This window comes from Diachasma alloeum, unplaced genomic scaffold, assembly GCF_001412515.2.
Source record: "Diachasma alloeum isolate Michigan unplaced genomic scaffold, Dall2.0 Dall_scaffold_00271, whole genome shotgun sequence".
NCBI classification, from domain to species: Eukaryota; Metazoa; Arthropoda; class Insecta; order Hymenoptera; family Braconidae; genus Diachasma; species Diachasma alloeum.
In genome coordinates this window covers 1,233,162-1,257,136 of record NW_021680410.1, presented here as the reverse complement: position 1 = coordinate 1,257,136, position 23,975 = coordinate 1,233,162, and the positions used below count along the sequence as shown (strand labels likewise).

The following is a 23,975-nucleotide window of genomic DNA, read 5'->3' as shown; positions in this document are numbered from 1 at the left end:
TCCCACTAGTCTGCTTTTCTGCGCGGAATACCACGTCTCTCGTATCACATGCACGAGTAGTGGGGCAAAATCCAGCGTGAAAGAGAAAACGACAGAAAACCAGGAGGAGTTTATTATGTACTGCAGTGTGACAAGGAGGGCAAACCGTGACGATGCGCTGACGGCGTGGCGGGTGTTATGTTTTATCACTTTTGATCGAAAAGTCAGACCGCCACGGACAGCCACTGATGACTATTTCTACGCGGTCGAGTGGAAAACACTTGTTATTGTTGAAAATTTGTAAAGCTATATTTCTGGTACCTCCTGCTGCATTTCGAACAGTTGTCGAGCGATCAACTTGAGCTTCTGAATGGATAAAACACGAGATAGAGAATAATCCTGGGGAGTCGTGCTAGATCCCATATGAGCAGTCGTACTGCTGAGATCACTGGTGAGATCTCGAATTCATTATTTATTTTGAAATAGCAACGGTGATTGCATGTGTCATTCCTATGAATAAACTCACGGTTTTCGCTCTTATCTTTCTCATGAATTTGTGATATTCTGTAATTACTTTTTTTAAATAGGTTTTTTTTGAATAGATTGTATCATTACTGGTGATTGTAAGTTGCTGCTGACTTTGCACGTTTGCAGATGAGTTTGACTGAGGCGCAGAGAGCTCGGGGATCGTCGAAAAATCGGGGGAATTCGCGAGCTTTTGCTGCTGAGGAAATGCCCGAGGGAATTGGGGGGGCCACGTGCCAGTGACAGTGCAGGTGGCATCCCTTGGGTTCGCTTGCCCCAAATGCTGCACTCAACGGATATGATGCTCAAAACTCAGAATAATCAGTTTTGTTGAAGGAAGTGGTTCGATGTTTCTACAGAGTTGATTTCATAAGACAATCGAGTGAGTATTGCCTGGGAATGAGGGGTTTGGAAAATGCAGGAGAGAATTATGAAGACTTGGGGTTTAAGGGTGCCAAGTGAATTTGAAAAAAGATTCAAAAAAAATTTTTTCTTTCCCTCCATCATTGGAGAAATATGTATTCATCCATCCGACGAAATTTCAAACCCGCAACCGGAACTAGACATCGAGAAAATAAATGCGGAAAATCCTCTATTTCGCGTGACGAACCTCGAGAAAGCATGGGATCAAATGGGTACGGCGGGTTGAAATATCTCTCTTATTCACCCCGGTACCCCATTGTTTTTTGTCGCCATCACATTGAACACATCATTCCCCATATCTTCAAATTTTTTCAAATTTTTCTTGAGTTCCTAGGGGGTTGAAACGTTCAATTTAATCAAAACTCCATAAGAGGCCGTGTATAAGACTGATTTTGTTTATTTAATTTCTCGATATCTATAAGTTCTAAAATTTTAAAATTGTCACCGATGTTCACCATCTGTAGTACTATTAATTAGAAAAATTATAACTTTGTTGGTGAATGACAATTTTCAGGTCATCGCCAAATTCACTTGGCACCCTTAAGATTTTATAGAAAATTTTATAGGATGGTCCTCTGAGATAAAAAATTGGCTCTGTCGAAGGAGTGTGGGTTCCACGTGAGAATATTTGATGGAGTGGAATGGATTTACTTGAGAGAAATTGACCGATTTGACAGAAGGAAATTTGAAGTAGGGGAAGGTGGGGTAAAATGGACACTTTAGACATTTTTTTATTGTTCGTAACTCAGAAACAAATTTATTAATTGAGCGAAGTTTAGGCTCGTCACAAAGGGAAAGAATTGTTCTTTGTATTGAAAAAAAAATTATTAAATTTCATCAACATTTCATTAAAAAAAGTCAAAAGTGTCCGTTTTACCCCAACCTCCCCTAGCTCTACCCTTCGGCCGGACTACGCTGTACTTTTGGATATTTTCAGTTTTTAAATTTTTCAACTAAATTGCATGGAGAAAATTTGAAAAAATTCATACCCAGTCAGTATTATCTAAATTAAATTTCGCAAAATATTGATATTTTTTCAAACATCTCCCTCTTATAAATAAATAATAAAACTTGTTTGCAAAATGGTGGATTATTTTTTATGAGGTGTCAAAAAAATTCTTGCTTTTTTCACATCTAATGAAAAAAAATTAAGATTTTAATCTTTGATTACAATGGAAATGTTGATTTCCACATAAGACACTGGGTTAAATCCTGATTTTTAAACATTTCTTCTTTGAAAAACCGAAACGATAATTAAATGGAGAAAAAAATTAGAATTCCGAATCTAATCGAGTGTTCTGCAATTTTTTTGCAGTTTTCAATAATCTTTGAATTTACCGTAAGGGTAGAGCTACTTTCATATCTTTCACGAAATAGTATATTTCATCACGCTGTGACGAAAAGTGAACTTTTCGGCACGCTCCGCGTGCCTAAAAGTCCAATTTCCGCCACATTGTGATGAAAAATATTGTTCGTAACTCGTGAAAAAATGTTTTTTAGCTCGTGGAATTATATCACTCGCCTTCGGCTCGTGATATAAACCTCCCACTCTCCAAAAAACACTTTTTTGCACTCGTTACGAAATATACTATTTCGTTCTGAGTGCGGAAAAGAGTTTTTTGGCTCGTGGGATTATATCACTCGCCTCTGGCTCGTGCTATAGACCTCCCACGAGCCAAAAAACACTTTTCCCACGATTTCTCGTCTGAGAATTGGTATTACATACTTCCCAAACTCGAAAACTTGAAAACTATAGAAAAATATTGTTCCTGGACTGTTGCGATGGGGTTTTTTTACTCGTGTGGTTGACCAGTCCTCGCCTACGGCTCGGAGGCCAACGCCACACGAGTAAAAAACCCCATCGCAACAGGCCGGAAATATACTATTTTATCATAATGTGTGGAAAAGGGACGTTTTAGGCACGCGAAGTGTAACGAATGCAAAAAAGTGTTTTTTGGCAAGTGGGAGGTTTATATCACGAGCCTTCGGCTCGTGATATAATCCCACGAGCTAAAAAACATTTTTTCACGAGTTACGAACAATATTTTTCATCACAATGTGACGGAAATTGGACTGTTAGGCACGCGGAGCGTGCCGAAAAGTTCACTTTTCGCACAGCGTGATGAAAATTAAATTTCGGTCGTGATCATCGGAAATGTTGCTGGAGGAATTCGAACTGTTGACAGGATAAATATAATCTATTGTACGACTATTTTTTTTAAACCATGTTTTTATGCACAACTACAACACGATATTCACATTATTTATAGTTATTTACAAAAAAACAGGTATATAAAAAAACATGACACAAAACCATGGTCACTCAGTGACTCTCGGGTTTAATCATTACAGTGTGGTTATTTCGATGATTTTATATGAAAAGAAAATTTTTTTTTCAATTTTTGTTTTTGCTCCATTCAGTAGCATTTAGTATCTTTTTTTAGTGCGCTTAAGGGGAGGCTACTATGAGTTTTAAAAGTCGTGGGTTATTGAGTGAGACTTTTCATACGTTGAAGATCGATTATATCGATCTGAAAACGAATAATTAGTACAAAAAAAAATTTTTTTTATTGTTCGTTTGCCCGAAAACGCTTAAAATGGTAAAAACAGTCCAGGGCCTCCAATTTTTGAGCTACAAAAGATTTTGTTTTCAAAATTTTCGGAAAAATGTGTGGAACAACAATTACGAGCCAGATTTTTTGGAATTCGACTCCTACACAGCTGATTTTGGTTTTTTTCATATAAAAAAATTACTCGTAATTTTCAAAAAAATATTCGTAATTCTCAAAAATTGCAATTTTTTAATTATTTCATAAGTCTTTTTCTCAAAGTCAATTGTACAATTTCTTTCAGACTTTAAAACTGTTTTCTAACGTTTCAATATCGAGATTCAAATTCAGACCTGCAAACTTTAACTAATAAAATCCTAGTAAAATATCTGAAAACTAGGGTTCAAATGGGGCTGAAATGAAAGCTCTGGTTCGACTGCAAAAGTAGAGAATCATCTCACCGAAGAAAAAACTATCCAAAGCACTTTTTTTATGACATTCTTAATCATAAAAAAATTCTGCAAACATTCTAAGAGTTTCAGTCGACGCGAAGCCTCAAAAGACTGCGCCAATGACCGAAATTAAAATTTCCACAAACTATAAACCCCTTTGCAATAAACCATATTTTTTGCAGATTGAAATACCGCGGGAGGTGATTCGCCTCCCCCAACCGTCAGTCCGGGTGTTGCCGGAAGCCGAGAGCCGGCACCTCAGCACAGATTCCTCCACTGCGCCAGGGTGTCCGAAGAGTTTATAAATAGTCGCCTTCTCCTAGGTGGTACATGCAAAACGAACAAGTAAAAATACAGTCAGGTGGTAGGGGTAAAAAAGCGAGAAGAGGAGAAGTTAGCCATCAGGCTGTGGTATTAAAATAGAAAAGAATGTTTTTGGAATCCAATTGGACTTGGTTGGCAGAACGATGGGGCAATATGGCCGACTTGGCCGAGCGGGTTGACGATCTGATATGCAGTTTTGATTCGTCTGGTGATACAACAATGGATACATTATCAATGCTAATATTCGGTTGGATGCTGTTTGGTCTCATTGTACTGTGCGTTGGTAAATACATTTACAATCGTTTTGTATTGAATGAAAAAATTGCAACAAGTGGAGCAAGTGGTAGTGTAGCTAGTGCACCCAATGCATCGAGCAAGGATCATGGGATACATGGAATTGGTGAGAGTGTCGTGTCGGCTGGTAGTATTGCCAGTAAATTACTCACTCAGGATAAGCCGATTAAAGTGGCAATGGCCAAATCAGCAACAGCCAGTGCTGCTGCCAGTCATGTTGCAAGTGCTGGTGTTATTGGAGCTAATGCAGGACATGGGGGTGGCGGTGGTGGTGGTGGATATGTGCCGCCAACACCACCGATGAGAAAGAGATTGACGAGAAAACCATCGGGCTCGCTGTTGAGCCCAGCAAGGAGCTCGAGAGCACTACATTTGCCGGCAGCCACTGGCGCTGATACTGAAGCTGTTCGCTGGGTTAATGAGCTCGTTGTTTGGCTGCACTCGGATTTGGTCATACTTAATGAGCTGCTCGCCTCTTGGGTACTCTCACTCAATCATTTTGTGGCGAGCTCGGTCGATGAGGTAATGATGGTTATTGTTTCGTCTCTCTGCATTGTAAAAATTCAAATTCACTTTTGGTGATGAGAATTTGGTACTCGAAGTTAAGACACGAAAGTTAAGGGTCACAAGGGTCAACGTAAGGGTCATGAGGGTCGGAATAACGGTCACGGTCAGATTAAGGCTCATGAGGGTTAGAATAATGGCCCAAATAAGGGTCACAAGGGTCAGAGTAAGGGTTTGAATGAGGCACATGGGGGTCAAAAACCTAGAATCAGACACTAAAGGTCACGAGGATGGTCATGACTGATGGGTCATGCCTAAGGGTCATGAGGGTCATTTTGGTCAATAACTCAAAACTACTTGTTATGTTTTTTCTGGGAATTTTTTTTATAAATTTTCATAAAAAAAGAACTAAAATGACAGATAAAAATCTGAAATTTCGGCTCATAATTGGTATTATTTGGGAGCACATCTGGGCAAAATTTCAGCTCAATCGGTCCAGTAGTTTTTGAGATACAGCGATTCCGAAAAATTTTTCTTTTCTCAATATCTCGAAAACTACCGGATCAAATGGACTTTTTTGGCGTCAAAATATTCCTTATCATATTATCTATCGAATCAGACCATAATGTGCCTAGCTAACTATTGCGAGTCGCCCAGTAATTGACATTTTTCATTTTTGTGACAACATTGATGTGAACACTTTAACGCTTAAAAAAATTGAGATAGGAAGTTGAAATTTGGTAGGATTCTAGCTCTTACTATATCACAGGCTGATTCCACATGGGCGATATCGAATGAGTAGTTTTAAAGATATTCAATTTTTTGTATAAAACTGTATGGTTCAATATCTCAAAAACTATTCATCCGATTTCAATTTTTTTTTAAAAATATTACTCTTGCTTTCTTTCAATTTCATTTGTTATCTGTATGAATACAGAATTCGATGAATTAGTCAACGGAGTATCAATCAATTCGTACATTTGACAGATTTATTTATAGAACATTACGCTTTGGTTTGAGAGACCATGTCTACGAACCGTAACAGTTAAATGTTACATGCATTATGCATGATGTTTTTCGATCGCGAGATGCCAGACGTATCTTATGGGAATTAATCAGTTCTTGTTTTTTTCATTACTAAATTTCAGTGGTTATCTGCATGAATATATATCTTCAATTTTTTTGAAACGTTTTGAATGATTTTGAAACTTCCGCTGAGTTTTCGAGGAATATCTCCGAATCTGAGGGAGATAACGAAATTTTCATAAGGACCTTTTTTATAGCCCTGAATTCAGCCCATAAAAAAGGTCATGACAAGAACTTCTCTAGCTCCCTTAGATTCCGAGATTTTTACTGAAAAATGGTCAATAGTCAAAATCGACTTGAACCATTTTACAGAATATTACGCTTCGGCTTGAGAGGCGATGTCTACGAACTATAACAGTTAAATGTTACTGAATTTCAGTGGTTATTTGGGTGAATATATGTCAGTCAATAATGGAGAAACGTGTGGTGTGGGGCTGAACGTTTTTAATGTTTTTGAAGTTCGACTTGGCTTTTAGCTGAGTTTTCGAGGAATATCTCCGAATCTAAGGGAGATAATGAAATTTTCATAATGACCTTTCTTGTAGAGTTAATTGAGGACCGCAAAAAAGGTCATGAAAGAAATTTTGCTATCTCCCTTAGATTCGGAGATTTTTACTGAAAACTGTTCAATAGTCAAAATCGACTTGAACCGTTCTGCCGCTTCGCTACTGGATTGGTTTTTTTATTTACGTTTACAAAATTGATGTAGCTGCGATGAAGCCAACGCCAAGCACTTAACCCACTTTTCAAAATGAGATTTTGTTCAATCTCGTGGGTTGAATCACAATAAAATCGATGGAATGGCCTTGATTTTTCATTTTGACGTTTTTTTAATCAAGCGTTAAGGAGAAAATTTCGTGTGGGTCTGATACATTCGGAGAAATCAGAGTTTGAGCTTGAGATATTTATTACTGTTTGAATAATTCAATTATAATGAAGTCAGCAGAGGAGAAATAAATATAAGCATTAGCTCACTCGAATTATCAACGCAAATGGATATGAGAGCCATGAGAAGTATTCAGTCGTTCGAGTTTTTTTCCGTTTAATTGTTGACTTTATTGTGGTCTATCTCATTTCCTTCTCTCGAGTTTTTGAGGTCAATCCCGTTACGTCATATGATATGAGAGAGTGGGGGAAAGATATTTCGTCATCAGCTGTCAACGGCCTTGCGGTGTGTGCGCGTGGGTGACGTCATACACCGAAAATAACGCTTGACTACACGAGGAGAAAACCGGTTTTCTTCGCTATCGAAATTTTATCGTTTTCGTTTTCCATTTAAGTTTGCACGATTCAGTGAATTTTTCTTTTATTGAAATTTTTGGATATCCCGTCATGGGGAGAACAAATAATAGAAAAACCTAGAATTCGGTAGACAATTTTGTTGGATTTCTATTGAACTTTCTATTAGTTTTTGGCTGATTCCATTTAAAATTTTCAATGGAAAAAATTCTAGAGAAAAAGTCAAAAGAATTCCATTTTTCTAGACAACTTATTTTATTGAGATACTTTCTATAGAATTTTTTCGGCTCAAATTTTCCAAGTTTTTTGTTTCTTCGCTATCGAAATTTTATCGTTTTCTTTTTTGCTTCAAGTTTTCACGATTCAGTGAATTTTTTTTTCATTGAAATTTTTGGATATCCTATGACGGGAAAAAAAATAATAGAAAAACCTAGAATTCGGTAGACAATTCTGTTGGATTTCTATTGAATTTTTTATTAGTTTTTGGCTGATTCTATTGAAATTTCAATGGAAAATATTCTATAGAAAACGTCAAAGAATTTGATTTTTCCATTCAATTTATTTTATTGAGATACTTTCTATAGAATTTCTTCGGCTCAAATTTTCCAAGTTTTTTGTTTCTTCGCTATCGAAATTTTATCGTTTTCTTTTTTGATTCAAGTTTTCACGATTCAGTGAATTTTTTTTTCATTGAAATTGTTGGATATCCTATGACGGGAAAAAAAATAATAGAAAAACCTAGAATTCGGTAGACAATTCTGTTGGATTTCTATTGAATTTTTTATTAGTTTTTGGCTGATTCTATTGAAATTTCAATGGAAAATATTCTATAGAAAACGTCAAAGAATTTGATTTTTCCATTCAATTTATTTTATTGAGATACTTTCTATAGAATTTCTTCGGCTCAAATTTTCCAAGTTTTTTGTTTCTTCGCTATCGAAATTTTATCGTTTTCTTTTTTGATTCAAGTTTTCACGATTCAGTGAATTTTTTTTTCATTGAAATTGTTGGATATCCTATGACGGGAAAAAAAATAATAGAAAAACCTAGAATTCGGTAGACAATTCTGTTGGATTTCTATTGAATTTTTTATTAGTTTTTGGCTGATTCTATTGAAATTTCAATGGAAAATATTCTATAGAAAACGTCAAAGAATTTGATTTTTCCATTCAATTTATTTTATTGAGATACTTTCTATAGAATTTCCTCGGCTCAAATTTTCCAAGTTTTTTGTTTGATTTTGTTGATGACAAGAAAAGATATAAGTGAGTCTCGTATGCTCGGGCTCAATCATTACATGAGTACATGATTTATTTTCAATAATTCCAGCATGGAGTGGGCGTGGAATTTGTACGGGTACTTCCGGAGACACAATCGCCTTCTTTATCGAATATCTTCTGTGAATGCGATTCGAAAAATGACGTTGTGAGTATGTTTAGTAGTATTTTTTCAGTGTTTTTATGGTACTGCTACGAGTTTCCGGAGTAATAAAACGATTTCTCCAGTGACTCCAGAAACTTTCCAGTTGGTCATACATTTAAAATACTTTTAAATACTTTTATACTTTATACTAAAAAAAAACCTTACTTGGAGATTTCAAAGATTTTAAATTGAGGCTTTTGGAAGGCTCGGCTGAAGAGTTTCGAAAGGATCACCGAGGGATTTTTACGTCTCAATTTGAGACTTGAAAATCTTTATTTAGTCGTTCCGACAGTTTCAAGTTGAGACTTGTGGAAGTTCCGATTTGAGACTTGAAAATCTTAATTTTAACCTTCAGAAGGTCTTCAATTAAGACTTAAATCTTCATATGAAACTTTCGGAGGGTTTAAATTTAAATTTTCAAGTCTCAAAGTGAAATTTTCAAGTTTCAATTGTCAGATTGGGACTTTCGAAGATTCAAGATTCAAGATTCAACAAGATTTATTAACATGGATAGATATTTACAAACAAGACAAGGCAACAATATGGTACAAGTTTATACATAGAAGATTAATTGGTGTAGTATCAGCCCGGAGGCTACAACATATATATAATATGAGGGGTGAGAAATGGGTTAACAATATGAGGGATGGGGATAGGCAGGAGATGCTGGATAGGGAAAATTTTTTATATTAAAAAACCCTCTTACAAAACCCTATTACTTGGAACTTTCGAAAGTTTCAACTTGAGACAAAGTAGTTAAGCCTCTACGAAGGCTAAAATTAAGACTTTCAAGTCTCAAAGTAAAATTTTCAAGTTTTAAATTGAAATTTTCACGTCCTAAATTGAGACTTTCGAATGTCTAAAGTTGAGCCGTTAAAAAGTCCCAATTTGACATTTGAAAATCTCAATTTTAGTCTTTTGTAGACCTTAACTTGAAATTTTCAAGCATCAAAGTGAAAGTTTCAAGTCTCAAATTGAGATTTTCAAGTCTTAAATTGAGATTTTAACATGTCTAATTGGGACTTTCGAAAGTTTCAATTTGAGACACAGAAAACAAGCCTTTGAAAGGCTTAAATCAAGACTTTCAAGTCCCAAAGTGAAATTTTCAAATCTCGAATTGAAATTTGTTTTCTTTTTGTGTCCATTTCAATGAACATTTGAAAGAAAAAATATTTTCACCGAATGCTGCCGTTAAGAAATTTAACATTGAAACAACGTTCGCCTAAACCAATTAAATATTCTCCACAGACGATAACATGCGATTGCGAGGCAACTCCGGCACTGCAACTGAAGGCATTCCGTCAAAAAGGCGATAAAGTTGAGGTCAGCCATTATCGTGCTAATGTAAATCGCTTTCGAGCTCGTTTAAACGTTGTTTGTATCACCGAGAAACTCTTGATGGACTTGAAGTGCGATGGCTGGCCAGAGGTAACTCCCAGCACCCATTCGAATCTCAATGATCGAATTTAGTTCAATCAGCTGCATCAATTGATTCCAATGAAAGATCATTCTGATTAATTCGATATGACTCGATTAAAGGTGAAGGTCTCACTGGCCCAAGTGGGAACAATAAAGAAGGACCTGGACGAGAGCCAGCTTCAGGAGGTAGTGACTGAGATTGTAGTTGGTGCACTGAGAGGCACCAATGTCCATCTCAATTTGTCGAAATATCCTACTTGTCCGAGACTCTGGCGGGATCCACCACCACACACCGGCTATTCAATGCCGTTGCACTATGATAGCATGGTAATGATGAATGAATGAATGAGTGAATGCAGACGTATGAAAAAATTTAATAGAAGCTTAGCGAATTCGCTGGACAATTCTATTGGATTTCTATTGAACTTTCTATTAGTTTTTGGCCGATTCTACTGAAACATTCAATGGAAAATATTATATAGAAAAAATACAAATAGTAGTTCTGCTGTAGTTATTCTATTGAAATATTATCAGTGGAATTTCCTCGGCTGAAATTTTACGTGTTTTTTTGTTTGATTTTCTCGATGAAAAGAAAAGAAGAGAATAGAATAACTGTTGGAAAAAATTGGAATCTCATGGATAGTTGACTAGTACTTTTCGAGAAAGTGAAATTGAATTTTAATTAGGAATAATAAAAATAATTAGTTTAGATTTCACTAAAAATTCTGTGAAATTACAAATTTCTGAGCAGCAGAGACATGAGAATGCCCCGACTTACTTGAATTTTAAAAAAACGAGAATATTCAGTAGCCAATTACGCAGAACTTTTAATTAATTGAAAATTCAAGAATACATTTACCTGAATTTATCTCACAAAATTTAGTAGAAAAATGTAGCAGACAATTCGATAGACAATTTTATTTCTATTGAACTTTCTATAGAATTTCATCGGCTTAACCCTAGATTAATATTTCACTATTCAACTATAGATTTAGATTTCACTAAAAATTCAATAAAATTTTTGAGCAGTAGAAACGCAAGAATTCTTCAACTTACTTAAATTTTCAATAAAAATATGAATATTCAGTACCAAATTACGCAAAACTTTCAATCAATTGAAAATTCAAGATCATATTTTATCGGCTTAACCCTAGATTGGTTATCCTATGAGGGAAACCCCGCCGCGCGTCGTTTTTCTTTAATTACAATTGACTGGCTAACCGGAAAAATTCAAAAAAAACTTGACTTTGTCAATTGAAGTGTCTAAAAAATTATAGTAGTTTTTAGAACAACCTATTTCCCTCAATTCCAGAAAATTTACAGATTTACAGAAAACAAATTATTTCGGACAGATGAATTATTTCTCTCCATGTTAAATGAAATACCCGATGACGCCACGTTGCCGGAAACTCGCTAAACGCGTTCGGGCAATTTAGAGTGAATTCGGCAACGCTGAAGCCTAAATAACACGGCGGGGAATCCCCGCAGAAGTGACCAATCGCAAGGCCGCGTTTGGTGTCCAGACTCGGTTAAATTTCTCAATTTTTTTTCATTCTCTATTTCTTTCTTTTTTCATCAAGAAAATCGAGCAAAAAAATTTTCGCCGAGGAAATTCTATAGAAAATATTTCAGTAGAATACGTGGCATAGAAAAATCGAATTCCACACTCGAATTCTGACTCATTCTATAGAATATTTTCTATTGAACAATTTAACAGAGTCGGCCAAAAATTAATAGAAAATTCAATAGAAATCCAATAGAATAGTCCAGCGAATTCGCTAAGTTTTCCTCTTAAATTTTGTCGTGCGTGAATGTCTGTGTAAATTCTGTGGGTAACCTCCATTGTCATGATGATTGTGTTTCAAGGGTCGTCCAGAGTCAACGGCACCGCAGTACGTATCTGGAGACAGACGTTTACTGGTTAAAGTTGTCCGAGCAAATGATCTTGGAGGGAAGGAGGGATGCGCCCAGCCGTATTGTGTTGTTGAGTTGGATGAACCACCGCAGAAGCACCAGACGTCGATTAAAAAAGATACAATGAGCCCCGTTTGGGACGAAGCCTTCCTGTTGTATGCAATCATTGAAATTATCACATCAATTCCATTTGAAATTTCAATTTTTCACTCAATTTTCTGCATGATATCATCATGACTGCGATAGTGATTCATAATGCTCTACAGAATTGTTTCCAAGGGTACATTAATGAGCATGATAATATGATTTTAGCGATGTAAGTCACAATACGTCGGAAGTACTATTGGAGATCTATGATAACTTGAACAAAAGTCAACGATTCTTGGGGCTGGGAATTGTCGGGGTGGAGGAGCTACTCGTCAATCCGAGCCAGAGACAGATTATCCCTCTTCAAGCGAGACCGTATGAGGCTGATGAAGTCACTGGAACTCTGACAGTTGAAGTAAAGTGAATTTTATTAGGAATATTTAAGGATATCCAAGTACTTTGGCTATTTGTTCCCTAGTGAAATGATTTTCTACTTTTGTTGTTCAAATATCAGCCCTTTCATTTGAGCCCACGTTGTCAAACAAGTCTTGTTGGGGCCAACAAAATCACTAGTTGAAAATTGCCAAAAAAGAATTTGTTTGGTTCAAATTTGAAAGTCTCAAACATGAATAATTGTTTTGCTTTCGACAGCAACGAAATATTTGGCTCAAGAGGCGGATAATTCACACCAGATGGTGCCTTTTCAGGATGAAAATATCTCATGTAGGGGAAAATTTATCAACAAACATTTTATCCATAAGTTACAAGATTGCTACCATATCATTATTATTGTTTTATTTAAGGGTTTATTTGTTGTCTGTGATTATTGGACAGCCGAAACGAAAAACTACTATCTCTTGTTTCGCATAAAACAAAGATTTTTCAGGAGCAAAATACGTATGGGAGTATCGAATAACGAAGGAGTAGTGCTAGAAATGACATTTCTTGCGTGTACAGAGAATGCAATTTTTTTTTAACTACTAAATCTATTTTTGCGACAAAAATTTTTCATTCCGGCGCCCTCTCTGCATGTTTGACACAAAATAATCCTTTTATGATAATTTTCAAAAAACTATTTTCTTGGCACAAGTAAGACTTGTTTGAGAACTTTGTCGTTTTTCTCTCAGTGTATAGTGTGGTCTGTATAAAACAGTGAAAGATACTTGGATATCCTCAACAATTATAATGAATCTCCAGTAGTTAGTTTCATGATTCATTGTTGTCTTATATCTTCTAGTTTCTTTTTATTGAAGGGGCCGAGGTGCCTCAGATTGGTTCGAAGCCCTTCAAGCTCAAGGAAGCTATAAAACCAGTATCGCCTACCCGCACATACAGCCCAACCAGCCAACTCAGCAATAATAGTCTTAATTATAACAATGGTAACAGTACACTTATCTTGTACGACTCTACTGCTCAATCGACCGGGGGTAATTACCGATTATATTATCTGGAGAAAAAAAAGCATCTGCACCTGAGTGAAATCCACTTTCAATATAAAACGAATAAACCCTTTGGTTTCTAGTTTTTCCTTTTTATTCATTTTTGAATGTTGGTAGATCAGAATTTTTATATGAGATAGACATTTCTACTAACTTTTCTTTCCCAAATTATTATTGCGGAATTGTCTTTGGCCTCGGGAACACTCTACAGTGCAAGGTTAATAAACTTTTGGATGAAATTCGTGGGATTCAAAGTTTTGCTTGACCCTTCGCCCCACCCTCTACCTCTTGTCCTCGAATTAGAGTTCAGTAGTGGAGAGGTGAGATTTGAGGTCAATTTTGTGAGTCTTCACCCAAAAAAATTATATCTTATTTTAAGATTTCAAAAGTCTTAAAATGCGATTTTCCAAAGTAGCAATTTGAATCGATTTTTCTATATAACTCATTCTTTTCATATTTTTCTATAGAATTTGCGTGACTCAAATTTTCAAGTTTTTTTCATTCTATTCTCATCCAGAAAATCAAACAAAAAAACTTGGGAAATTTGAGCCGAGGAAATTCTCTATAGAAAATATCTCAACAGAATAAGTTATATAGAAAAATTGAATTCTATTGACGTTTTCGACTGAATATTTTCTATTGAACATTTCAATAGAATCGGCCAAAAACTAACAGAACAGTTCAATGGAAATTCAATAGAATTTTCTAACGAATTCGATAGGTTTTTCTATTAAATTTTTTCGTCCGTGAACAGCCCCCTACAATTTTAATTTTATTCAGAAAGCAAAATGTTATTGAAACCAATAGTTTCAACTAGCTTCCACTCGTCAAACCATCACAAATCATTTCATAATCCTAGGGAATATCGATCGACAAATTGAATTCCCTGATTGACAACGAGAACTAATTATAATTACTCTTAGACTTGAAAGTCTAATTATATATCACCTCTTTGCTACTGAGTTATAGTATTTGGGTAGTATGATAGAACTCAGCATGAGATATTGAGAATGAATAGTCTCCCTTAAATAGTCGAAAATCGTGTGATTACCCATCGCATTTTTAATTCTTATAATCAATATTTTTTTTTCATCAAGTTGAAGTTTACGGTCCGGGCGTTACGCTTTCTCATTTATATTAGAATTGGCTTTTCTTTCAGACTATCTGACAAACGGCACAACCGTGGACTCTCCGTACAGAACTGGACAATCGAATGGTAATAAGGGGACTCTGATCGTGCACAGTCAACAGAGGGTAAGCATCTGTAATACTTGAATTCAATTCTGTGAAAAAAAAAATGATGAGTTTTTTCTATGATCCTCATAAGAATTTTGTCCTAACGAGTTATGCCTGATGAATTCTTCTAATAAAGTGTGTTGTTTGGCTTCCTCTGTTTTATAGCAACCCGAGCGTCAAGTCGTCAAGGTGACTCTACTAACAATAATGCATTCCTTCCCTCATTCCTCTTTAAATTATCGAGTCCTCAGTGTAGAATTATTTATCAATAGCAGTTTTCTCCTCGCGATCCCGCGGTATTGCGTTAAAGTTTTGATTTGTTAATTATTCCTGACTCCTTCTAGTAGTCTTCTAGTAGTTTTCCAAATTAGCGAATTATAAAGGCTCTCTTTTCCTCCATTTTCGCATGACCTCTCTTCTTTCCTAGGGCGAAGGATAACTCGAATGAAAGTAGTTTCAACTTTTGCGTTGTTGTTGTTTTTGTGAGATTTCCAGTGCTTAATTTACCATGATAATTAATAAGAATAGAGCGATAGAGATTCTTGGGTTTTTGCACGTGAAAGATAACTCTGGTCTGCCTCCCACTATCAACAGGTTACACTATCAGAGGATGGCAGTTGGCAAGAACTTTCCCCGGAGGTAATGAATATCGGGTATTTTATTGAATATGGGCATGGAATGTGATTATGAGCATTTCAAATTTTTAAATCAGTAGCGAAGTGGTGAAACGGTTCAAGTCGAATTGTCTTCCAGTTGAGTTTTTGAGGAATATTTCCAAATCTAAGGGAGATAGCGAAATTTTCGTAATTATATTTGTTGTAGCTCTCAATCGGCTCTACAGAAAAGATTGTAACACAAATTTTGCTATCTCCCTTAGATTCCGAGATATTCATTAAAAACTGGTCAATAGTCAAAATTGACCACTTCGCTACGGAAATGTTGCTTTGAGCGGATTCATGCCAAATCAGCAGGGCAAAAGACGATGCTGGGGATTTCCGGCTCATTTTTTTCTGAAAAGATGACTATTAGAGAAAAATTTTGAAAACAAAATTGAAAAATATTAATAATTGAAGGAGTTATGATTTTTTTTTTAATTTCCAGTTCTTTCAATAACTTTGTTTTGTTCCAAGTTGGGCCCCAAATCTGAGCGGGGTTTCAAACTATTGAAACGCGCTTTGGCCCACGCAAAGAACATGAAAAAACCTTCAAAATGAGACGTCATGCACTGAGAGAAAAATCTGTATAATATGACAAAACTAATTTCTTGAGTGAAGTTCGCATGAATATTCGATAAATTCATGGTAGGTTTCAGACAAGAAATCGATGCTCGTCGGGCTAAAGAAGGATGATACTGAATAGAAAATCATATTTTTTTCTGGAAATTAGATAATATTCATGAAGAGACAAAGTAAATTTGAGAGAAGGAAAAGATGCTATTGCTTCTCTTCGAACTCATTGCGATTGAGAGCAAGTGACGGTTATATTTTAGAAATATCTGAAGGTCCTCCCCTGTATAAATTCTGTATTCATTCAATATGAAAGTCTCTGATCCAGAATTCACTGAATCGAAGCTTTTAGTATTTTTAGCAATTTTCTCATCTTTTGACACGAAATAAACGATTTCTTGAGGCAAGAAATTCTCGCTTTATCGCCAGGTGTGCGTATTCAATTCATGAACATTTCATAGGATTCTCACGATTCTTAAGAGATGAGATATTTGACGCAAGAAATTAGTTTTGTGATTTTATGTCGATATTTCCTTAGTGTATGACAATTTCTGGAAAAAATTTCAGATGAAAAAAATTAATTCATTCAAAGAAACTAGATATTTTCGAAAAATCACAATTCCTTCAATTATCAATATTTTTCAATTTTTTTTTTTCAAAATTTATGTTCAATATTTTTTCAGAAAAAAATTGAGATAAAAATCCTCACCACCGATTTTTCTGGCTTTCAACACAATGATCTCATGTAGGTCGATTCATTTTGTTCCTTTCGAAAATATCCAATTTTTAATTAATAAAAATTTGCGATGAATAATTTAATGAGTTCGGGGGACACAAGTGATTTCATTCAAAAGAAATTGAAATTTCGACGATCACATTCCATGCCGATACTGATTGCAATATTCTAAATAATGCTTCTGTTTTTTTGCAATAATTGAAATCATATATTCATCACTGCGTGAATACCAATAGTAATAATTACGATTTTAGCACGCCAACCGGGATAACAGCGCTACATCAGGTCCGGAAAGCACGCCAAGGTCATCGAATTCGGAAGGAACCAGAGGTGAGTCTTCACAGTTTAGTTTTCATCAAAAGTTTCCGAAAACTTTGGATTACAATCATTTATGAAACTCCAACAGAACGGGGACGAACGCGAAGAAAACGACGTGACTTTTTCGGAACAATCAAAAAGCGCCTGAGTAGGTCGAAGACTAGAAGTAGATCGGCAGGACGAGAAGGTGATATTAATCACGAAGATGCCCACTCAAGATCGATATCCGCTGACAGAGCACGGGATCCAGGTTCAGGTGATTTCAAGCTTCTTTTATAGCGAAATTGCAGGATTTTTTTTTAATTTTCCAATTTCATTTAATTTTTAATATTTAAGTTTCGATCCCCAATGATTATTTTTTCATAGCGATTTACGCATATAATTCTTTATCTTCATGTATTTATTTATTCATTAAGAGAGGAGTTACAAGTCGCCCTCATCGTATCTAGATTTTAGAAAAAATTGCACTTTTTTTTCAACTAACGATTTTTTTATTGAAAGAAAGAAAGGAGTATCATTTATTATTGCTATTATTCATTAATTATTATTCATTAATTCATCCTTTTAATTTAAGTGATATATACTTTTTGTATAAATAATGAAAAAAAAATGTTTTATTTGATATATAACAAAAAAATAATACCTTATTTTAAGATTTTCAAAAGTCTCAATTTGAGATCATAAGTCTCAAAATAGAGCTTCACTGAGGAAAAAATTATTTTTGACAAATATTCATTTATTTGAGACAAATATTTATTTTTTCAAAATCGTATTTCTCGAATCGAATCACTCTCAGGCGAGCCTAATTAAGTTTCAATTATGACAATCATATGGCTCTAGAGCATGACTATGTTGCACATGACCTTGGATGAACTCCTCCAACGATTATTCATTTTTTCTAAATTTCTTATTTTCTACAGGGAAGAATTTCGATTAATTTTTTAATGTTAGTAATTATTAAGAGATTTCACTCAGTCATAACTAACACGATCCTCTTCTAGAGTAATATAATTGTCAATATTGAAACCTAACTGGGCTCATCTGGGAATGACTCGATGGAAAAATACGGTATTGAAAAAATGAATACTTCCCTCAAATAAATGGGTATTTGGCAAAAATAATTTTTTTCTCAGAGTTGTTTTTCTTTGGATGCGTTATTCTTCTCTCGGAGTCGACATTCACTCAGAATTTTTTACTGTGTATGTATTATTCTTCCAGTATCTTTGAATGTGCCAGGTAAAGAAGAGCAATCAAGAAGATCAAGTCTGAGTGAAGCCTCGGCCATCAGCGGCACGTCAACGAGAACGTACATCAACGAGGCGTCGACATTAGTCCTAGAAACATTAGAAAATGGGATTAAAAAGTGAGTCGCCTATGCCACTAGCATTATAACCATCATAAATTTATTGGGTACTCATCGATTGTTTATTTCTAGGCACTACCTTGTACCCCTCTCGCTCGCCCAGAAGAGCAAGTGGAGGAAAAAGGGCACAAAATTGCATATATTCAATGATCATACCTTCATCGCGAAACACATGTCTGGGTAATACTCACACTTCAACTTAAGATATGCACTGGATTGCCCATCAAAATGACACACGAAAATGTTAACACTAAAAAATTCAACACAACTATCAACACAGTCTTCGAAATCAACAAATATTTACTTTTGGCATGAGAATTTATTTAATGAAACATGAAAAAATAGGAACGACAATACAGTGAATTTCAGTAATAAATGAGAACATCTACTCAGTAAATCGGCAAATTTAATAGATTGATATCAAATTACAATGAAGCTAATCACAACAAAATGACATCTAACTACAGAACACTCCACAGTTTCTTTGAAATCTACTCCCAATACTTATGATCACAAAAAATATATCTATTAAATTGTATTAAATTTATATTCAATTACTTTTACAATTGCAATTACAATTGCAATTACTAGACGATCCAGGTAGTTGAACACTTTAAGTCATCCTGTTAATAATCCCTCACTTATTATCACAAATACGGATTATTGAGGTGATACAAAACTTCAAATGACCACACACACAACTATGTTAACACAACATGTTAAATTTGTATATGTTAAATTGTTAAGGGTTGAAAAAACATGTGTGTTGAAATTTACGTGTGTTATTCTGACCGGTAACCATACACTGAGAGAAAAACGACAAAGTTCTCAAACAAGTCTTGCTTGTGTCAGAAAATATTTTTTTGAAAATTATCAAAAACTGATTTTTTTGTGTCAAATATGCAGAGAGTGCGCTGGAATGAAAAATTTTTGCCGCAAAAATATATTTAGTAGTTAAAAAAAAATTGCATTCTCTGAACACGCAAGAAATGTCATTTCTAGCACTACTCTTTTGTTATTCGATACTCCCATACGTATTTTGCTCCCGAAAAATCTTGTTTTATGGGAAACAAGGAATTGTAGTTTTTCGTTTCGGCTGTTTAATAATCACAGACAAGAAACGAACCCTTAAATGAAACAATAATAATGATGACAGGTGTTGCTGCAGACCCCGATGTTATTGTTAGAGTATTTTGCAATTTTTTATCAATTAATATGTTGTCGTTGCTCAACGTACATTTTATTAGAGTTTATAGTGACTACGTACTAAACCTGTCAAGAGCTTGAAGAAGCTGCAATTTGCAGCGAAACGTCGCGATTTGACAATAAATTAGTATTGCTGAACTCTTCCAACATCCCATTAATTATTCCTCTTATTATTGACCATGGAAATGAACAACGTCATGAATAATAATGATATGATAGCAATCTTGTAACTTAGGGATAAAATATTTGTTGATAAATTTTCCTCTGTATGAGATATTTTCATCCTGAAAAGGCACGGTCTGGTGTGAATTATCCGCCTCTTGAGCCAAATATTTCGTTGCTGTCAAAAGCAGAACAATTATTCATGTTTGAGACTTTCAAATTCGAACCAAACAAATTCTTTTTTGGCAATTTTCAACTAGCGATTTTGTTGGCCCAAACAGGACTTCTTTGATAACGTGTTTGTTTTTCTTTCAGTGTACACTGTTCACATTGCATCGATCTTATCGGTATTTTCTGTTCTAGTGGAACAGTATGTGAAGTCTGTAAGAGGACATTAGCACGAAGATTAGGAAAACAGGGTTACGAATGTAGGGATTGCTTACTGAAATGCCATAAGCATTGTCACGTTAAAGTCGACACCATGTGTTCGACATCAACAATTCAAAGCATAGAATTGTAAGTATCAGCTTAATAATGCATTATTGAACATGATATTTTTAACTTTCGTAAAAGTCAGTGAGTGCTCTATTTGCAACTTCTACAACACATTCTTCTGTTTGTTTTCCACATTTAATTGAAAAGGTCCCTACTGCCAGTACTGAGCGAATAAAATAGGTAAGCCGGCATTGATCAAGAATGCAAATTTCAACGAAATAACTTGGAAACTAACTTTGTAGCATGGTCATGAAATTCTCCCTGAATGTTTCTTACCCTATTTTTACTGCAGTAGTTACCATAGAGTTGACTTTAATTGCCATTGATTTTTGCATAATGCCTGCTTCAAGTAATTATTATGAATTGCCGTTTGACAAATAACATTTTAATTGACTCGCGACACTGAGAAAAATATTTTCATTGAATACTTCATGATTTGAGCAAGATATTTTTTCCTGGTTGCACCTGTTTTGTCGCGGAGAGAAAAGTTGGATAAACATTGACTAGAAAATCGTGGCAAATTTTACTATGTGAAAGGTAATCGTGGAGCGAAATTGTAATGCGATGGAGAATACGTCTTGCAGGGGATATCTTGTGATTCTTTCGGTAAAAAAACACATCTATGAATGTGAAAATTACTGTTCCCCGCACCAGCAGAGTATTTTTTTGGTTTCAATGTGAAGTATATGGGGGCGGGCGAAAGTGAAATTTTAACATGTTTCCTTTCCTTTCTAAAGAAAAGCATGCGCAATATCTCGAATTGAAAACGAGCACTCGAACATGGCGGATATCTCGAACGAACGGAGAAAGCAAGGCGGTTTTCATGAATACAATCGTCTTGCGTCGAATTTTCATGAAGCCCGCCTAACAAACAAAAGAGAATTGAATACCATTCTATGAAACATGAGTAAACGAATCATAATTGTCCAAATCATTTAGGTCGGAGGAAAATAGAATAACTCTACTTTTTTAATATTGCGTTTATCTCATTTTTGACGTTAAGGATAGGAAAATTTGAATGTAATATAGTGAAAATGATGATCGATTTTTTCACTTTGAACAAATAATATTAATATCCAATACAAAAATACAAAATTTCTGATATGAAGAAAAAGAAACTGTGACTCAACATTCCAAATGAAGTTTTAATTTTTAATTTGGTGCTGAAAACACGAGATGACAATATTCTAAGCACGGAATTATATTGATGAGATGAACAACAGATTAATTGAATTACCGGGTGAACTAACTAAAAATTGATAACAGTGTGGGCACGCACTTTTACCAGAGTATCAACAAACATTGAATTCCAGAAATTCACACTCTAAAGTGTATTCTAGAAGGAATTGAATTGTGATTATGATTAAAATCTTATTCCGCGAGCATAGGAATTAGAACGTGAGGAAATCATTTATTGTAATATGAAAATTTAACAGTTGATAAATTGGGACATATGATTTTCATCAGTCGAATTACTTTTTGAGAATGATTATAAACAACTAATTGAAAGATGTAATATCGAATCTGAAAATATCATCGGAATATCATCTTTTATTGCTTTTTGCAATGAGAATGATTATAAACAATTGATTGAAAGACGGAATATCGAATCTTAAAGGAAAAAAAGGCATCAACTAGTAGAAAAAAAACATTCTCCGTCACAGAAAAATTCCCACACAGCGAAAAAAAAATCATTATTCGTCTCGCCCTTTCCGCCCCGATAAAATCTAAAAAGGCCATAAAAATGGATTTCGCTCCACGATTACTTGACTTGTTTGGTGATTTCTCTCCACCCTCTTTCTCCGTGATCATGATGTTAAATTGGATTTGGCATTTATTGCAGAACGTACATCCGGACACCGCAGCTCGAACGGAAATTTTCAACCCGTCGATGCTGAAGCAACAATTGAAGGCTATAATTGATGATCCATTCGTCCATAATAATCAAACAAGAATTTAAGTTGTTAAAATAGGCCCTCTCACGTCATTATCCTTGAATTTATTTGGGGAAAAGTATCATCTTTTCCAGTTAAAATTCAGTACTTTCGGTCAGAGTGACAGCACAGTGGCAATTAATAAGAGAGGGTCCACCAAATCTAGTCTAAAAACACGACTTTTAACTTAGTACACGCCCACAAATCTTCCATGTTTCGCACGACTGCATATATTTTATAAATAAATAGGAAAAGAGTGGCATTCACTTCCTTATACTGCAGGTTATACATAAATATCCCGATATATTCTCCATGAAATATAGTTTTTGCCTCTTCCAAGATGGCACAATCACAACAGTGACTTTTCTCACACCATCAAAACCAGAATAAACTGTATGAAAAATTCAACTTCCGCGCTGTCATTCGAAGAAGCCATAAATACCGACCAAGCATAAGTTGCTCTTATACTTGCATCATGTGAAATTCACCCCAATCACCTTAAGCGAAACATATTTGCAGACGAATCAGAATAGCCTTTATTGAGGATATCCAAGTACTTTGGCTATTTTTTCTCCAGTGAAATGCTTTCCTACTTTTGTAGTCGAACATCATTGCACAATAATTTCACAATGATTTTGTTATTCAAACTTTGCAGATCTGAATTTGAATCTCGATATTGAAATGTTAGAAAACATTTTGACAATCTGAAAAAAATTAGAAGGTTTACTGCTGGAGGAAGATTCGCTGAGAGAAAAATAGACATAATATGACAAAACTAATTTCTTGAGTGGAGAACTTCGCATGCATATTTGATAAATTCACGATAGGTTTCAGACAAGAAATCGATGCTCTTCGGGCTAAAGAAGGATGATACTGAATAGAAAAATCATATTTTTTTCTGGAAATTGGATAATATTCCTGAAGAGACAAAGTAAATTTGAGAGAAGGAAAAGATGTTATTGCTTCCCTTCGAACTCATTGCGATTGAGAGCAAGTGACTTATATTTTAGAAATATCTGAAGGTCCTCCCCTGTTTAAATTCTGTATTCATTCAATATGAAAGTCTCTGATCCAGAATTCACTGAATGAAGCTTTTAGTATTTTCAGTACTTTTCTCATCTTTTGACACGAAATAAACGATTTCTTGAGGCAAGAAATTCTCACTTTATCGTCAAGTGTTCGTGTGCAAGTCATGAACATTTCACAGGATTCTTACACGGTCTGACTCATTATGCGGATTTGTTATCCCAAGTGTCTTATCCTTAAGCAATGAGATATTTGAAGCAAGAAATTAGTTTTGTGATATTATGTCGGTATTTCTCTGTCTTGATGAAACAATTTAACATTTGAAATTTTTGAAAATTAAGGGTAGGGGAGGGTGGGGCAAAACGGCCCCCCTTCAATTGTCAATAACTTGTGAATGACATTGTGAAAATTCCCAGTTTCAACTTCATTTTGAAGATAATTTTTCATTCTTCAAAACGAGCTCTAACTCATCCCAATCGGATTATTGAATCGGAAAATATTGACGATTCAAGGGGGGCCGTTTTGCCCCATCCTCCCCTATTTTATATAAATAATTTACAAACAATCAATTTTTCACCCAAAAAATGATTTGTGTAGAATCTTAACAAGCTTATTCA

At 35.0% G+C, this 23,975-nt stretch overlaps 1 protein-coding gene across 5 annotated transcripts; it reads left to right on the top strand.

Annotated features, from left to right (window-relative positions):
• Positions 1-143: 143 nt before the first annotated feature.
• On the top strand, positions 144-22,940 carry LOC107037902. Of its 5 annotated transcripts, XM_015256719.2 has the most exons (19): positions 144-430; positions 634-886; positions 4,111-5,068; positions 8,705-8,800; positions 10,046-10,225; positions 10,337-10,543; positions 12,083-12,285; positions 12,443-12,632; positions 13,455-13,644; positions 14,816-14,910; positions 15,058-15,081; positions 15,487-15,531; positions 17,109-17,184; positions 17,261-17,428; positions 18,391-18,535; positions 18,608-18,715; positions 20,267-20,419; positions 20,546-20,578; positions 22,242-22,327. In XM_015256719.2, the coding sequence occupies exons 3-18, from the start codon at positions 4,358-4,360 to the stop codon at positions 20,571-20,573; spliced, it is 2,619 nt and encodes an 872-aa protein (XP_015112205.1). In that variant the 5' UTR covers positions 144-430; positions 634-886; positions 4,111-4,357; the 3' UTR covers positions 20,574-20,578; positions 22,242-22,327. The 5 variants fall into 5 exon arrangements, with proteins under 5 accessions (XP_015112205.1, XP_015112206.1, XP_015112203.1 ...); XM_015256720.2 differs by lacking the exon at positions 20,546-20,578 and having other exon boundaries at positions 13,455-13,596; positions 22,242-22,940; XM_015256717.2 differs by lacking the exon at positions 20,546-20,578 and having other exon boundaries at positions 22,242-22,940.
• Positions 22,941-23,975: the final 1,035 nt, after the last annotated feature.